Here is a 19351-nt window from a genome sequence, read left to right as displayed (position 1 = left end):
AAATAAATAAAACAAATATTTTCCAATGTTATAATTAGGCAGTTCAAGTCAAAACTTTTGAGGATTTACGATGCTAATGCCCATCATCAGTCTTGTGAAAAGGGTCCATTTAGTAAAAAATCTAGTAATTTAGTTGGTTCTTAAAAAAATACAAATGCTCATCTGGATAAACAAAAAAGTAACACACAAACAAATAAATAAAAAACTGTTGATTCTCAAAAAAATAATGAAAAAATAAATAAATAAATAAATGAATAAATAAATAAATACAATTTCGTAGTTGGATAAACAAACAAACAATGGTTGATTCTAAGAAAATAATGTAATTGCACAATTGGACAAACATGCATGCAAACAAACAAACATACAAACAATTAGGCCTGAAACAAAAAACGCATGATTGGACATACAAAAAAACTAATAATGGTTGATTCTCAAAAATTATAATACAGAAAAATGTATATACAAAAATATACAATTTCAACTGAAAACAATTTATTTTAAAACAAACAAACAAATAAATAGACAAAAAAGATAAATAAATACAAAATAAATATATAAATAATGATTGATTCTTGAAAAAATAGTTACTATACTAGGGAAATCTTTTAAAACCATTGAAATCATAGTGTGAATATGAAATGAGACACAGAGGCTCTTCTTGAGTGTGCAGCTGTAATGCACGCACATTGAACTCCCAGACTTCCCATAATGCTCCAGTCACGTGGCCCACTTTATGAAGCCAGACTGTCAAATCTGAAACTTCCTGGGGTGCGATGCAGTACATGCAAGACCATGACATTTACTTCAGCCGTGTAACTCGTCAAAAGGTCGCGCGTTTGTAAGGAGTCAAGCTACTTAAAGCGATTAGCGTGGGCAGTTGTGTGTGTGTGCGTGCGTGCGTGTGTGTGGAGGAGTAGAGCGGGTTTGTTGTTTGAGGAGGATGTGTGTGTGCTGACAGCGGTACGAGCGGCGAACCAGCAGCTCCTTCTATCTGTGGAAGAGCACGGCATGAAGAGATCAGGTACGATCATCAGGTGTTTAGTTCCACCAGTGTCGTGTGTGTGTCTGCCTGACTGTGCGATATAAAGTTGTTTTGCATGTCAAAGGGCCTGCAGTCACAACACTGATACATTCGATGATTGTTGTTTTGATGCTCGTGATCCATACACACTCATGTTTTTACTCAGAAAGTCGCTGCTTAGTTGTATTGATCTTTGTATTTTGGATTATATGTGTTCATATGTTATGTATGGTCCATATTTTACGAGTTAGCCTACTTATATTAATAGTTTGATGATGCTTCTACTGTATCTTTACGAAACGATCTAGATCACAGATTACAGTGTGTCTGTCTTTTTGGAAAAAACGTATTGTGGTAGTACAATGGTATAGTGATGGTAATATCATTTTGCTTTATATATATATATATATATATATATATATATATATATATATATATCATGCTTTTGAATTATCATATGCATGCATAATAATTCAAGATTTTAAAGAATGGCATTGTATCGTGGTAGATGCATCATGGTACCACCATGTTTTCTGTTCTACCATATTCTTTGTACTTCTGTGTGTATTTGGGCATGTCTGATCTGATTATGTGAATGATGTTGAGAGAGTCAAAATCCATTACTTATTTGGCATAGCTGCTTATTATTTTGGAATTTTCCATTATTAATCTTCTGCTTCTCCCATTTCCTCTCAAAATGTTTATTTATTAATTTTTTTATTGCGTAAACCAGCTACCAGTCCAGCCAGGCTGGGTGGACAGCATAAACGGTCAAGAGTAGTCAGCCATCTTTGGCTGGTTTAAAATAGTGTTTCCAGCATGGTTGTAAAAATTACATGGTTGTAATTTTTTTAATTTAATTTAAAAAGTGTCCATATTTGCAGTTTGTTTGATGAGTATGGGTTTGAAACTGAAAATATTTTGAGAAATACTTCAAATAGCTCTCAATAGAACTAGAAATGTAGATAAACATTTTTATTTTCTATTTTTCTTAAGTTTAATATATTTGAAAACATATGTTGAGTATGATTAATTGAGTTTACAAAATTTTGTTGCAAGTGGTTGCAATCAATTTATTTTAGCTACATTTAAATAAACAAATTAATTTGACTAATTTTCAACATGTTTTTATTTTTTAAATGTAGCTTTGTAACCACTTACCTCAGTCTATGTCATGGTTTGAGGACCAGTGGTTTTAGGGGGAATGTGCAGAAGTGTTATGCTACATTTTGATAAATAGAAAATAGAAGGAAATGCAACGTGTGCTAGTGATGTGGCATGTAAAGTTCTGATGCAAGTTTAGAAAAAAGTCAGACAAACGAAAGAGAACAAGCTGTGAATAGAGAGCACTTGTCAGACAAGTAAATCTGGATGTTTCAGACATTCTGGGTTGGTACTAACTGACCTAAATTCATTCAAGTCATGAGAGTCTGTTAGAAATGTCCATTATATGAGCAATTATTGCTTTCATCAGGAACTGTAACACACAGACTAATGCACAGATGTTCTGACTGCTGATCCACATGTAGCAGCAAAATACATCTTACTGTAAACAGCATTATGAAAATGTTCTGACTAAACTCTCCCTGGATGACTGTACACACACTGGTTGCCTCATTTTCTCCTTCTTATTAATACAGCACAAAAATCACTATTCTGTCATCATTTTACTCGTCCTCATGATCTTCAAAACCTGTATGTCTTCTGCGGAACACAAAAAGAGAAGTTTAGCAGAATGTCTGAGTGTCTCTCTTCCACACAATGACATTTTTTAAAGTACTAAGCATGACATTTAAACCATTATTCACTGAGAATTTGGTCTTGACAGCTGCGGTCACTATTTGTCTTCGCTGTATTCATTTCTCCTTTTATGTAAGAAGGTAAAACGAGTTTCGAAAGACATAAGACTGTTGTTTTCAAACGCTTTTGTGCACCAAGCCACTTTTTGAACCTACAATTTAAAGGTAATAATGCCACAAAGGTGATACTCAAGCTTCTCAACCCTGAAGAGATGAAGTTCCTCCGCTTTCCCACATCCATCCAGCCTATCAGGTTTAATACGGAAGTTTTTATGGGTGCCCAGTCAAGGGTTGCTTTCAAAGAGCTCTCCATTCTGTAAGCCCAGAAAGCTTTTGTCCCTTGGCTTGTGACCAGTCTTTTGGAAAGGGCAGCTTTTACATCTTTTAAAGAGCTAAGCAGCAGAAGAAAACACATAAATGATAAAAAATAAATTGGGGCAGCAGTCTTCAATTTATAAATATCAATAATTATAAGGGAATAAATAAATCGTTGTTAAAATAAATACACTTTTATGTGTGTTGACAAAAAAAAACCCATTGGATTGGTATTAGTTTATATATAATTTCTCTTGTAATGATGGAATTCATGAAACTAATGAATGAAAAATTAAATTGTTATATATCTGACAGTTTTTTTATGAATAGATGTTTCATACCAGGCATTTGGTTTCAACATAAGGTGTACAGTTAAACCTATACGTGTGGTACTATTTTTATAGAGCAGTGAAAGCAATTTAAAACAAGCCGATAGATATTTATAGCATCTAGTCTTCTCACTCTTCTCAGAATGTCCTGAGTTTGTTTTCATAGATATCTTCCCCTCTTTTTGCCTGCTCTTGCCCACATTCAAAGAGTAGTTAAGCAATTAGCTGTCTACTGCCAAACATTTTAACCACAGACTCCCAAATATCTGAAGTGCATTGATGGTCCATTTAGATTATTTAGTGTGCGGTTTTGTTGCGTATATATATGTGTGCGTAAGCGACATTCATCATTCAATGGGGTTAAAAGGTTAAAAGTGTCGTGATTGAGGAATGGGATTACTGTCTCAGACTGTCTGTCTGTCACGACCACTGTTCAGCTAAATCCCTGCCTGCTGAAATATTAATGCAGCTCAATTATGTGATTACTCCGTTACCCTCAGCTGATGATGGATTGTCTGTATTCAACCCCTCAAATTCAGCTTCAGTGATTGGAGGTGGCGGTTAGCACGAGGCTTCGGTCAAAACAGCCTGTACAATTGGTGCATCTGAATAATTCTGCCACTTTTTGTTCTTGCTAATAATTTGAATGAATATGAAAGCTTTCCAGTAGGCAAAGTGTTATTGGCCATTTACTGAATCACACACAGTACTGTATTCCATTTCGTTTGTTTTGTAGATACTTTGTTAACGGTACAGTTTTTAGGACGCTTCATGTGTGAAAAGGGTTTTTCAGATAATTTTATAGTAGCGTAAAAGAAATAATAATCATCAGTGACCCAGGTGGTCTTGCAAGTAAGCAGCCCATTGCATAATCTGTTTAATATATGTTAAATATGTGCATTTACTCTTTGTTTTCTACTTATTCTTGAAAACAGAAACAGTGTATTATTCATTGACAAAGCCCTCAGTAGATCTTTCCAGCCTATGCATCAGCCTGTCACTAATCTGCACTTCTCTTTCTTGGCTTATCCTTCAGTAAGTTGGGAGTCTGGGGCTCTTTGACCGGTGCTGTTGTGATGAAGATCCGCTGGTCGAGGAAGGTGGCTCTCCTGGCCAAGGTCTGCTTCCTCTTTTCTCTGCTGTGGCTCTTCTACCTTCTTTTAGTCCGTTCGTCCCCCTCGTCTCTTCCTGATAAAGATGGTCAACACGACATCCTGGTCCGTGATCTTCCATCCGTCAAAGAGGAGGACTCAGACTCAGACAGCCTCCAGCGACCCGTTTATGAGAAGCTCGCGCCAGACCATAACGCTCCTGGAGAATATGGCCGAGCCACTCGACTGACCCTCAACGATGAGGAGAAGAAAGAGGAGGAGGCCACCATTGAGCGCTATGCCATCAACATCTTCATCAGCGACAAGATCTCTCTTCATCGCCATATTCAAGACAACAGGATGCATGAGTATGTCTGTCAAATTGAGGGACTCATTACACACCCTACCACCCTAGAAACCACATAGTTACATGCTAAAAACACTGTAGTAACTGTGGCCCTGTCAACCACAGAGAACACCCTGGCAAACACAGAGAAACATGAAAAATACTTTGAGCACTTTAGTAACTGGCAACCGTCCAAAATACTCTAGCGACCACACTGCAAAATGAACCTTAGTAACTCGATAGCAAAGCCCTGGCAACCAGATAGCAGTGTCTTGAAAATAATTCAGAAGACCCTAGAAACTGCTTAGCAACATTCACAACATTAACAACACACAGTACACCTTAAAGAATTAGTTCACCCAAATATTAAATTATGTCATTAATGACTCACCCTCATGTCGTTCCAAACCCGTAAGACCTCCGTTCATCTTCAGAACACAGTTTTTAGATTTAGTCCGAGAGCTCTCAGTCCCTCCATTGAAAACGTATGTACGGTATACTGTCCATGGTTAAAAAGGTAATAAAAACATCATCAAATGTATTTTCGATGCTTCAACAAATTCTAGCTGACCCTCTTATGTCACTTGGACTACTTTTAAGATGTTTTTCTTACCTTTCTGGACATGGAAAGTAGACCATTCACACATCTTCAATGGAGGGACTGAGAGCTCTCGGACTAAATCTAAAATATCTTAAACTGTGTCCCGAAGATGAACGGAGGTCTCACGGGTTTGGAACGACATGAGGGTAAGTTATTAATGACATAATTTTAATATTTGGGTGAACTAACCCTTTAATAACTATAGACACGAGCACCCTAGCATAACAACAGCTGCATAACAAGATTTACAACACCTTCACCTTCATTGCAATGACGTTTATGAAATTTAGTTCTGAAAAATGGTGCTTTTCCCCTTCCTGTAGAATTGAAATGATGTCCTGAACAGTGATTCCCTCAGGTGATTTCTCTGCACTTCACCTTTTTACAAATGTTGTCTGTTGTCTGAAATGAACTATTGCCTGCAGCCAGACAACATGATTAAAAAACCAACAACAATAGAAAACAAAGCTGGGAGGGTTCCTCCGAAATGCAGTGCTTTTGTATGAGAATAATTGTTTCATGGCTCTTGTCACACAATAACAAGTAGGGTTCAAGCTGCTGCTCCAAAAAAAAAAAAAAAAAAAAAAAGAGAAAGCGTCCCCTTGGAAGACGAGAAGTGAAACAAATTGGATGCGTTTTTTCCCCCCGCAGTCTTTCAACTGCGCTCCGGTTGCCACATCACAGGCTCTTCTGGAGATCACACATGGCAGTAGCACATTTCTTGGAATCAGCAGGGATTTTTATCTGTTGATGTGAAGTTCTTTTGCTTGCTTTCTGAAATAACTTTCAGGCAAGTTAGTTCTTGTCAAAGACTTAAGCATTACTGCCAGAAATGTTATGCTCCGGATTTTTTTCTTCCCTCTTTGTAGGGGTAATTATTGAATATTTGCTTAAATGTAGTTGCTGTCATTGAGTGTAGAGATATTTGCGGTGAGTTTGAAGAGAGTTCAAGAACCTTCTCTGGAACATTATGACTCACTTTATTCAGAATCCCAGATGAACTTATTTTCACAACCCATCTTAATACTGTCTCCCCTAAACTAAAAGCAGCAACGCTACCAACATATGACTGTAAAACATTATAGCTTTTCTAGTGTAAAAAGCTCCAAACATTAGTGGTGTAGTGAGACTAATTTATTATTATTATTATTATTGTCAAATTTTCTTGCAGAGACCACTTTAAAGCTGAAGGAATAAGTTGATAATTGAACATGCTGAGAGATCTGATTGATCTGAATGTATTTGTTTGACAATTTCATTAATGAGCAGTTAAAATTATTTATTGATTAATTTGAGTCATTAGATGTTCTTTTTGGTTTTAGAATATTTTGTTAAACTCTCAACAAAATTATTATTAATCAGTTCTATACATTTGTATTGGCTGTATGTTGGTAAAATAGCTTTATTGTAGAATAAATTGTAAGTCACTAATGCTCTCAAGACTGCATTTATTTGATCACAGATATTGTAAAAACATTGAAAATGACGGTTTTCTGGTTTAAAATATTTTTTTATGTATTTTAAAATTTATTTGACTAATAATGAATAGCATTATTAGTCAAATAAATTGTAAAGCTGAATTTCAACAGCCATTATTTCAGTGTCATGTGATCCTTCAGAAATCATTCTGATATGCTTATTTGCTGCTGACAACATTTTTGTGGAAACCGTTCAACTTTTTTTTTTTTATATATATACATTTTTTGGTGAATAGAAAGTTCAAAAGGTCAGCATTTTAACAGTAATCTTTTGTAACATTCTAAATGTTTCTACTGTTACGTTTGATCAATTTAATGCATCCTTGCTGAATAAAAGTATTAATGTCTTTCGGTTTTGAATGGTAGTGCACATAAAATAATGAGTTACCTGCAATTTCAAAGTAAAGTTTACTATCGTTCCATCTTTGTATTAAATGGTGTGAAGCTTGTTTCTCAGAATGCTGTAAAGACCTCTCTGGCATGTCTGTTCATCTCCCACCTCTCATTCAACTCTGTTTGTTTACAGAGAATCTGTCTCTCAACCAGAAATTGTCATTACAGATTCTGGATTTGAGGAATGAAGCTCAAAGAAAAGAAGACAAAACACTTTTGTTTTATGAATTGAAAGTGACTTTTATTAAACTCCACCTGCATCTTTTCTGAGCCAGATTCTTTCTTTACACCATAATAATTAATAATAGTCATGCAAAATATTATATGCAGTCAGAATAACAAGAAAATATGGTGTCAGTTTCACAGCATTGTCAGGTTCTTCTATGTTTTAGATGTTCACATTTGCACTTTATCATGTGTAGTGTGTAACTCTCAGGAAACTGCTTGTCTAAACCACATGTTTTGAATACCAGCCAAATTTCTTAACCATCTGATGAGTTCTTTCTTTTTTTTCAATTCTAGATGCAAAGCTAAGAAATACAACATCCGTCACCTCCCTACAACATCAGTGGTAATAGCATTTTACAATGAGGCCTGGTCCACTTTACTCAGAACCATCCATAGTGTGCTGGAGACAACACCAGCCATCCTACTGAAGGAGGTCATACTTGTGGATGACTTCAGTGACAGAGGTGAGAGGACACTTTCTAGCCAGTTTTCAGAAATTCGTGTACAATTCCACCAGATTAATTTAAAGCCTCTTCCATCCTAGAAGATTTGTGTTGTCCTGATTGGTGAGCATTACCACATCCAATTAACCATTCCATATTTTTTGGAGGGGGAATAAAAAGATATAGAGTCTATTAGGTGCTACACTAATGAATGAACATTGATGAATAATAAAACCATTGCAAAACCAATTACATTTACATTTACTTTTACATAATGTTGATTTACTTTTAAAAGATGAACAATTTTAATGATTAACCAACTTGCAGTTGGTAACTTTTGACGCTCTAGCGGTTAAGAAACAGAAGCCGGAGTAGCCGGAGCTAATTCTCGCTGTTTATGTCTATGAAGAATCACGAAGGGACTGGGTTACTCCGCCGCGGTACCTACCCGAAGCAATCTAAAATAGTCCCAATATAAACACTTATTATAGCTGTACCCTAGTGATTCAGGACAGGCTGAAAACACTGGCACAGGCTGATTGGTTGTTTCTTACCGGGAGCGGTGTATTTCTGCAAATGGCAATAGGACCACTGGAAGGAGCCAGAGGAGCTTGATTTTTTCACAGATTATCTGTCTCAAATTCTACTGTCAGGATATAATGACAGATTTAACAAATATGTAAAAAAAAATTTTTTTTTTTTACAAAAGTTACCTATTGCAGCTTTAAATGACTGTAAGATGGACTCCTAAAAAGTTTGTTTATATATATATATATATATATAATTTAAATTATTTTTTTTTAAATGTTGTTCGTTAAATTTTGAATTTCTAACTGCAATATAATAGCCTGTGAAGCTGATATGTAAATATTTATTTCATTTAAATTCAACCAAATACAAGCACTATTTGCATTAAAGTATGCTCACACATTTTCCCGTGTTTGCATATTTTATGCTTTCTTTGCAAAGCTCTGGATAGCAAGTTAGCTAATGATATTATTTAATAGATTTGCTGAAATAAAGCTCAGTCCAGATGTCTCTAGTAAATCGTTTGTTTTCCTGTGATCTTGCCTTTATCTGTTTGATCCTGATAAAAAGGTTCAGATTTGCTGTTGTATGAATGGCAGGCTACCTGAAGTCACAGCTGGCTCAGTATGTCAGTAACCTGGAGCGCGTTCGTCTCATTCGCACCAAAAAAAGAGAAGGTCTGGTACGGGCCCGACTCATTGGCGCCACCTACGCTACGGGACACGTTCTCACCTTCCTTGACTGCCACTGTGAGTGTGTGCCCGGCTGGATCGAGCCCCTACTGGAAAGGTGTGCTTTTTAAAAAAAAATCCAATTCAAATGCATCATATAAACACTTGTGATGTTAATTTATTATAATTTTTTATTGTCTAATTCCTCAGAATTGCCCAGAATGAGAGCACCATCATATGTCCAGTGATTGACACCATTGACTGGAACACATTTGAGTTCTACATGCAGACAGATGAGCCGATGGTGGGCGGCTTTGACTGGAGGCTGACATTCCAGTGGCATGCAGTGCCTGAAATTGATCGCAAGATACGCAAATCCAGAATTGACCCCATTAGGTTGGTTACTGCTCAACTTGTCCAAATCCAGCTTTGCTATGTGGTTCCCTTGGCCATTTTAAAAAACAGTTAATTGTTCATGTTTATTTCCTCTGTTTTTACAATACGATTACTTTTGCTGTCATCTGAAAGTTAACATTTAATATACTGTTGATTTAATAACACTGTTAAATATCATATTTAGCAAATCTTGAATTGAATATCCATTTTTCTAACTGTACATCATAATGTTGTGATGTCTTAATTCACAGATTTTAGTGTTTTTTGTTTTTTTTTATAGACAAAATGGTAATTTAATATTGGTAATTTATCGGTTGTCAGCCATAACTTAGTCATAAAATAATTATCAGCCAAAATTTTAATTTTGGAGCATTGCTAAATTATATTCATAAGGGTTTGGAATGACGTGAGTTAACTATCCCTTAAATACATGTGGGTCTCTCGTTCTTCCAGTAAAAACTTTCAGGAAGTTATTTTCAGAAGGAAATGGACTGAAATTGGATTGCAGTCATATTGTGCTGATTCAATTGCCTTGCAGTGCAGTGAATAGACTATATTCTAATTCTCGGACCCAGGGGTATTTTCAAATACTGTCCAGTTCTGCGCTAGATTTCTCTCATGGCTCGTCTGAGGGCAGACCAGAGGTGCTCGCTGAAAACTAAGAAGCACTTACCTGCTAGAAAATTGGTGCTAGGGAATATCTCTGATGATTTGCCAATGCTCTGCTGCTTTTCATTTCTCAGGTCTCCCACTATGGCAGGGGGCCTATTTGCAGTCAGCAAGGCCTACTTTGAGTATCTGGGCACTTACGACATGGGCATGGAGGTCTGGGGAGGAGAGAATCTGGAGCTTTCTTTCCGGGTAAGACTCCTGTATTCTGTATTCACATTACCTTTTGTACTGATAATTTGCATAGGCGTCCCATCGGAGCATGTCGATGGGTTTTTGGTAGCTTGAGAGCCACTGTTTATAATTAGAGACATTTCATACACACATAGAAATGAAGATTGATAGCGTATACCATGGAGTAATCTTTTATGCATATGGAAACAGAATACAATGCTGTATCTTCCAGGGCCACTCATGTATAATTGATGTGCTGTGAATTGTTCCACAGAAGTATACAGAAGGAAAATAGATAAAAAAGGAATGTTGTTGGTGTTTTAATAGATCTAAAGCAATGTTGTCATGTCATGTTTTATTTTTGACAGGAGATGCATTCCGGTAAAATCAGACAATATAAGTTTGTGAACTAAAAATGTTGGGTTTGTGTGCGAAAAAAGATATGCCGGATGAGTCGAATCTCATTAAATGAACATTTTTTTCAATGTTAAAATAAGTTTTTGTATCTATTTTAATGTGCAGAAATATATGTCAGTCCTTCTGTAGGTTGACCCCCCCCCCCTCCCCCCCCAAAAAAGTGTGAAAGATGGCCTTTTGTTTGCCATCCCGAATAGCCTTACACAGCCTGACTGAAAATTATTTATTGTTGTATTATTTATTTATTTATTTATAATTATTAATACATATGTAATGCCCAAATGCGTTTTTTATTTGAATTATATATTAATTATTGTTGTGACACTAGTGGTGCAGAAATTATATACAGTACTTCGCTTTTTTTATTATATTAATGTAATATGCAATAAAAGTAATACATAATTAATAATATTAATGGTTTATAATTAATAACATAATTTTCTATTGCTATTTATTAATTTTTAATAAGAGTATTTGTTCAGTACTTCATCTTCCTTAATTAAAACACCTACAGTATATTGGCTTATTTTCTTCTTTTAAATCTGAAAATAACTTTGAACTCTTTTAGGATTTGATTGACTATTTGAAATTACGTTGATGTTGTTGTTGTTGTTGTTTTTTTGGGTGTTTCTTGTTTCTTTACATACATTTTGTTCATTTTAAAGAATATTTTATTTCTTGCAGGTGTGGCAGTGTGGAGGGGCTTTAGAAATTCACCCTTGCTCCCACGTGGGTCACGTGTTCCCCAAGAAAGCACCATACTCCCGATCCAACTTCCTTCAGAACACTGTCCGTGCTGCGGAGGTCTGGATGGACTCTTACAAGCAGCATTTCTACAACCGAAACCCTCCAGCACGCAAGGTACACCTCCACAAACTGTCATTGGACAGCACTTCTTTAATATCCTGTGCCATTGCGTAATCTGAGGTGTACAGCAGTTGTCATTTCCTCATTTAACAGTTTTAGTTGCTGTTAGTGCAAAAGCTGTTCTTAAAATAGCTTACATACACACATAGGGGAAAAAATGTGTAAGAGGTAAATAACGTTCAGGTTTTGCTTGAGTGCTTCCTGGTCTATCGGTTTACAGTATTTGTTCTTCCTTTGGCTGTCTTTGAAAAGCTTATTAGCTGACAAAGATAATAAAACTAGGCCAAACGTATATTATATCCCCCTGGCTGAATGAATCTGGCATGTAACTCCATATTACTCTGTAGAGAATTTACATTATTAATGACGCAGAGCTGTGATCAAATAATAAATCACTCTCTATAGCCAGCCACGACTCCAGATGTCATGAGTAAGAATATTTGACCTCTCTGTTTGGCTGCAGTGAGTTGTTCGTGTACATCAGGTCTGAATGCAGACACACCCTTTAAAAGCCTAAATGAATATGATCATGTTTACCTGTTGGAGTTGACACTTGGTTAGTTGGAAGTGTGTCGTGGCAGTTCTTGTGTCAACATTACAGGACAGCTAACAGGAAGTAGGTACGTGGCGTTCTGTTTGATAGAAATGTAGTCTAAAGCCCTGTTCACACCAAGAATGATAACAATATTAGCATCCACACCAGTGAACGATATCATCTGTATATTCTAAGTGCACACGTGTCTGTCGCTTTAAATTCTGAAGCTTGTTATAGCAGGATGGATTCTGATTGTCTGTCAATGGCTATGTTTACATGCACAATTTGTGTTTCAATCGGGCTGAATTCATTCCTATTGTTGAATCTGAATGTAGTGTTTACCTAAACGCTAAATAAAGTGATCGGTAAAGTTATGCTATTTCTGCGTCATTGCACATGCGCAGTTCTTTTAGTTTTGTGGTTCAATCCGATCCAGTGTTTACATGCACTCTCTAATCGTATTACAAGAGGAATAATCCACCCCCCTTCAATCCGATCAAAATTTTAATTCCCATCGAACTCAGTCGGATCGATTAAGGTGTTTACATGAAGGCTTTCAGTTCCGATTGAGCCGTCAGTCCCATTACAAACGGTTTATTTGGTTGCATGCAAACATAGCCATTGCTTGTATCGTTCATCAACTGGAAAAAAATTGTTCTGAAAGTGATTCCAACGATATCGTTTCTCTGAGCCTTTATCTTTATAGTTGTGGTGTGGACTCTTCTTTATATTTATTAGTTATTATCTTTATAGTTATAGTGCTTGGTTTGAACGGGACTTAAGAACTTCCAACTAGAGTAAAGTTCAGTAAATTTAATCTTGTCATGCAAAAAAGACCAAATAAACACATATTAGCTTTGATAGCTTTCACAGTCTTACTACATATGTTCCACTAAATAATCAGTTTTGCCTTGAGGCCTGATTTTTCTTTGCTCCTGCAGGAATCGTATGGGGATATATCTGAAAGGATTGTGCTGCGAAATCGGCTTCAGTGTAAGAGTTTTGAATGGTACCTGCAGAACGTCTATCCTGGTCTGCATGTACCAGAGGACAGGCCGGGCTGGCACGGAGCGGTAAGGGACTAATCGAATCTAATCTGATATCCTCCGGATTGCTTTTTAATGTCATTCTCGCTGTTTTCCCCCTGGTTTTCCACCTGTTCTGGTTTCTGTTGTAGGTGCGTAGTGCTGGAGTCCACTCTGAATGTCTGGACTATAACGCCCCGGACCACAACCCCACAGGAGCCCACCTGTCCCTGTTTGGCTGCCATGGTCAAGGTGGTAACCAGGTAGCTATCATCAATATGAAAGTGAAAGTGAAGTGACATTCAGCCAAGTATGGTGACCCATACTCAGAATTTGTGCTCTGCATTTAACCCATCCGAAATGCACACACACAGAGCAGTGAACACACACACACACTGTGAGCACACACCCGGAGCAGTGGGTGTTAAGTTTATGATTTCTCTTACTCCAGTGATTTTCAGTTTCTTTCCTTTTTGCCCACGTTTTTAGGTTACACTTTATTTTAAGGTGTCATTGTTAAAGTGTAACTATAGATTTAAGTACTGAGTAATATTAATTAACTACATCTACTTACTGCATGGTTAGGGTTAGGATTAGGTTCTTAGTGTTACTTGCAAGTGTTTTTCATGACTCGTGTGCTATATTTCTAGTCTAGACTGAAAATCCAAATTAAAATATATAATTGTGGTACATGCTTATGTAAGTCCAATGCATATGAGCAGAATATAGTGGAGGAGAATGAGTTAATTGGTTCTCACGCGTATCATTAATAGGCCAATTTGAATCTGATGAGATTTGAGAATTGCCTTTCACAGGGACTGTTACCCCACAGCCTGACGTCTTTAAAATGGATTAAAGGGGGCTTTCTATTAATGCCAGAGCTATCGAGTAACTTTAAAAATGAGCATGAGGTGCATTTCACTTCCAGTTATATAACACCTACAACAGCAGATGCAGGAGATCCTTCAGACCCTGTTTGGTGCGTTTGCAGTGAAACAAAGCGAGCTTTATTTGTGCTGAAATATAATCCATCCTGAGATGTGCTGCCCTTCTGAGGTTTGCTATTTATCTAGTGTCACAGTTGCTGAAATGAGTGAGTTGCAGAGGATGTATATTTAATGGGGAGGAAGCCTGCAGATGTGTCCGGTGGCTTATGTCACCGCTGTGCATCAAGGGACTCTGAAGCAGCACCATGTGTGAGTGAAAATCAATGTTTCCACAGCCAAGACTGAACAGGAAACCTTAGCCACTTTTGCTCAAAGATAGATGTGTGTATCAAATATACATGTGGCCAGTGAGGCTAATGGTGACTGCAGTTTGAACCACATAGGGCTTTCTCCTTACTGTGGTCACATCTGTCCATCTGAAAAACACTGGAGATCAGTTATTTCTTTAAATAGCTACATTTTTTAGTTTCTTCCAGCCTCGTTTTGATTCCAGCTTTCGAGCCTTTACCCTCGAAGGATCTACTTCCACCTGGAGAAATTATTTGCTTATTAATTATTATTAACCCAACTTTGATAGTTAACAACATCTGTTATAATGAGATGTTTGTAATGAGTTCCACATGCAACAATATATATATATATATATATATATATATATATATATATATATATATATATATATATATATATATACTTTGAAAATAAAATGTTGTTCTTAATATTTCAGCCATTTGCATTTCAGTATTTACAGTAGGCATTTGCTCTGAAATGGCTTAAAATAAAATAAAAAAAGTAGCCAAGTAGATTAAAATGATGTATATAGTATTGTGTATGTATGTATGTGTGTATATGTATGTATGTATGTGTATATATATATATATATATATATATATATATATATATATATATATATATATACATACACACACACACACACACACACACACACACACACACACACACAAATACAGTACAGACCAAAAGTTTGGAAACATTACTATTTTTAATGTTTTTGAAAGAAGTTCCTTATGCTCATCAAGCCTGCATTTATTTGATCAAAAATACAGAAAAAAATTTAATATTGTGATATATTATTACAACTTAAAATAATAGTTTTTAAATTTATTATACTTTATCATTTATTTCTGTGATGCAAAGCTGAATTTTTAGGATCATTATCACATGATCCTTTAGAAATCATTCTAATATGATGATTCATTATCATTGGAAACAGTTCTGCTGCTTAATATTTTTTCAGAACATGTGATACTTTTTTAGGATACTTTGATGAATAAAAAGGAAAAAAAAAATAATAAAAAAAAGCTATGTTTTTAAAATAAATATTTTGTAATAACAATATACACTACTGGTCAGTAATTTGGGGTCAGTAATTTTCTTTCTTTTATTTTATAAAATCAATACTTTTATTCAGCAAGGATGTGTTAAATTGATAAAAAGTGATCGTAAAGAAAATATATTATTAGAATATATTTTATTAGAATGTATTTTTTATTTTGAATAAATGCAGTTCTTTTTAACCTTTTATTCATCAAATATATTAGACAGCAGAACTGTTTCCAACACTCATAATAAATCAGAATCTTAGAATGATTTCTAAATGATCATGTGATAGACTGGATTGTTACATGTGACACTGAAGGCTGGAGTAATGATGCTGAAAATTCAGCTTTGCATCACAGGAATAAATTATTTTTTTTAAAGTATATTCAAATAGAAAACTATTATTTTAAGTTGTAATAATATTTCACAATATTACAGTTTTTTCTGTATTTTTGATCAAATAAATGCAGGCTTGATGAGCAGAAGAAACTTCTTTCAAAAACATTAAAAATAGTAATGTTTCCAAACTTTTGGTCTGTACTGTGTGTATATATATATATATATATTTTAAATAAATGCTGTTTTAAAACGTCCCATTCAAAAGAATCCTGGAAAAAAAATGATTAAGCTGTATAACTTTTTTTTTTACATTTTATAGAAATAAAAATGTTTCCTGTGCAGCAAATCAGCATTTTACAGTAGAATGATTTCTGAAGGATCATTCTGACACTAAAGACTAAAATAATGATGCTGAAATTTCCATCACAGAAATAAATTACATGTTAAAATATATTACAATTGAAAAGTTGTTTTAAATTGTAATAATAATTGACAATATTAATATTATACTGTATTTTTATCAAATGAATGCAACCTTGGTAAGCATTTTAAAAGATTTTATAAAAAAAAAAAATATTTTTTTTAAACCAAAATGTACAAAATGTAATTGAAATAAAAATAATGAAATTACAAATAAAATATTATAGTGTATACAAAATTGTAATGTGCTAATGAACATTTCTGAGTGGTGAAGCAAACAAATATCATAGTTCTGAATTGATTCATTGAAATGGGCTGTTTGCCATCAACAATATGTGAGAAAAAAACAAATGCAAATGTGTCACATTTATTTTCAAACTAAATGTTATTTCTCTCTGTCTCTCAGTACTTTGAGTACACATCTGAAAAGGAGATTCGGTTTAACTCCGTGACTGAGCTGTGTGCTGAGGTTCAGGATGGAATGACACACATAGGGATGAAGCATTGTCCGCAAGACGGTGCTCCCAGACCTCCCGGCATCATCTGGGAGTTCAGAGACGTGAGTCTGCTCGCCCTCAGCTCACATGATCACTGTAGTGCCATCATATATGTATATCACGTATATCAGATCTGCTCTGTTGTTGCATTTCCATGCCACAAATTCCTAATCAAGCATTTGTGTCTTTTCAGGATAGCAGCATATATCACCCTCATTCAAACATGTGTATCACCACATACCGCACAGAAGACGGCCGTGCAGATATCCAGATGAGAAGTTGCTCTCCAGGAGACAAACACCAGCGCTGGAGCTTCGAGTGACTTTAAACCCCATGTGAACTTGGATGTACGTGCAATTATCAAACAGAACGTCACTTCCGGCTTGGCATTAAAAAAAAGGAGCGAAGAAAAGGCAAAAAAATGGGACCCATCCCTCCATATTGTGCCTTTGCAAACCAAAGTGGACATACTTGTAGTGCCAATTCTTGTGTTTCCTTTATAGAGACGTTCAGTGTGCTATTATAAGTACAAAGTGCATATTAATAACACATTGTAGCAAAAGTTTTTGTTTACATTGATGCACTATATGCTTTTAGTGAATCATTTTTCGACTCTGCAGTAACTAATCTTTAGATCTATTGCACAGCAATTTAATTTAATTGTTCCAGAAGTGACTGATTTGAGGATGTTGTGAGTGGGTTTGCTGGTTTGTGTATTACTAGGGTATTTAGGGTCTTTTCGTCTGATTTTGTGTTGGCAGCATGGACTATTTTGGCACACTGGTGTTGATGGAACTGTACCAGCATTTTAGTTCTCACTCGCACTAACAGCAGTGTTCGTCGTGTATTATAATGTATGTACACTTCAATTTGAAGTAGATTACAGAAACTACTTCAGAGTTGGTATGAAGTGTAACAGCAATTGTGGACCAAATTTTTCAAATCCTAAAGCGTTTTAGTAGTTTTTCTCTACTACACACTTGGGAATTATCCAGTTTACCAGTAAATTATTTTCCAAGACTCACCAGTAAGTGCCTCTTCAGCCTGACTTTTTAAAAAGGTGCATTTTCCTTCACAAATCAGAGTATTACAGTTCTTTAATCATGATGTTGGCCAAAGTAACATTCAGAAAATTTACTAAGTGCTTTTATCACGGGTCTTCCAGCTTTCACACATTCAAAACTCAATAATGTATCAATGCCTTTGGTAAATATCTTGAAAATGCTATATCATAAATAATCGAACGTGGATTATTTGCACTAAATGCATATAAAATGGCAACATGATTTTTTTTCTAGGTCAAATTCTTTGAAATTGTCAGTGAATGAAATGGTTTAAAGGGATTGTGGGAAAGTGAACATGAAATTTGAATTACTACTGATAAAGCACAGTTTGTGGTGATCATGTGTTTTACTGATCGACTGTAATGAAGTATTTTTGGAACATGGAAAAAAGTACAAAGTATTTTTGTCTCAAATTAAATTAAGTTTTAAATGTTACATTGTTGCGGTGGTTTGTTCATCTTGACAGTGTGACCTGTCCTGGACACTGTTGTTGTGCCATCTAGTGGTAAGAAAATAAGATGTGGTATTGGGATCCAAACGGTTTTATTTCCATGCTAAGTGCATTCAGTCGAGATTTGATCAGGCCGTTAAAATAAGGTGTTCCCTGCAGTTTAACATTTGTGACCAGAGCCTCTTATATAAACCAGATCACGAGAAACTGGTTCTGCCAAGTCAGCCTCAAATGTTTAATGCTTCACTTTCCAGGTGTGCCACGCAACTACATAAATAAATCTGGAGGTCACTGAACATTGTCATGCTGCATCCATAAACAAAGCTGTATTTTCCCCTATGACTTGTGATTGGATTGTGGGCAATGGGTGCGTGATGAATGCCCTTAAACTGATGCCAATTATGTACGCCTCTGTTGTTCCTCTGGGAATATCGCAGCAATGAGTAAGATGGCAATTAGACATGAAGGACTCATCACATTTCCCTTGAGGTCATGCAGTGGTAGTCCAAACAACTTGATTCCCTCTGTTAAAAGCTGTTCTGTTCATTTAGATAGGTGGCAGTTTGCTATTAAAGGGGTAGTCTATTATACAACCCTCATCAGTAATCTTATAAAAACCCAATAGAACTTCTATTGTTATGAAGTATATACTGTATCAGCCTATATATTAGACATATGTCTGATTGGACATTTTAGAAAAGTTGTTTTACACTGTGTTCATACTGTATGTGGTAAATGACTGTGCAACATTGTGCTCAGTGTACCATAGATTATTACAACACTCTTTGGATCTTTTACAATAAGAGTGTTCAATCAAAAAACTGTGGCACTCAAATTACCATCTAACCTCTCTGACAGCCTAATCAATAATTAAACACATTCATTTGGATAAACATACATTGTGTTTGCTACATGGATCATTTTACATATTAATTATAAAATATTGCCTGGAATTTTTATAAT

At 35.5% G+C, this 19351-nt stretch overlaps 1 protein-coding gene across 2 annotated transcripts; it reads left to right on the top strand.

Annotated features, from left to right (window-relative positions):
- The first annotated feature begins 694 nt into the window (after nucleotides 1-694).
- On the top strand, nucleotides 695-18372 carry LOC132145469 (polypeptide N-acetylgalactosaminyltransferase 4-like). Of its 2 annotated transcripts, XM_059556533.1 has the most exons (11): nucleotides 699-1024; nucleotides 4504-4926; nucleotides 7899-8068; nucleotides 9175-9364; nucleotides 9457-9642; nucleotides 10386-10503; nucleotides 11587-11763; nucleotides 13246-13377; nucleotides 13482-13592; nucleotides 16783-16935; nucleotides 17067-18372. In XM_059556533.1, the coding sequence occupies exons 2-11, from the start codon at nucleotides 4544-4546 to the stop codon at nucleotides 17193-17195; spliced, it is 1749 nt and encodes a 582-aa protein (XP_059412516.1). In that variant the 5' UTR covers nucleotides 699-1024; nucleotides 4504-4543; the 3' UTR covers nucleotides 17196-18372. The 2 variants fall into 2 exon arrangements, with proteins under 2 accessions (XP_059412517.1, XP_059412516.1); XM_059556534.1 differs by lacking the exons at nucleotides 16783-16935; nucleotides 17067-18372 and adding an exon at nucleotides 13759-13902 and having other exon boundaries at nucleotides 695-1024; nucleotides 13482-13613.
- Nucleotides 18373-19351: the final 979 nt, after the last annotated feature.

Source organism: Carassius carassius, chromosome 8, assembly GCF_963082965.1.
Source record: "Carassius carassius chromosome 8, fCarCar2.1, whole genome shotgun sequence".
NCBI lineage: Eukaryota > Metazoa > Chordata > Actinopteri > Cypriniformes > Cyprinidae > Carassius > Carassius carassius.
Note: the sequence above shows the minus strand (reverse complement) of the source record. Positions and strands in the feature narration are given on the sequence as shown.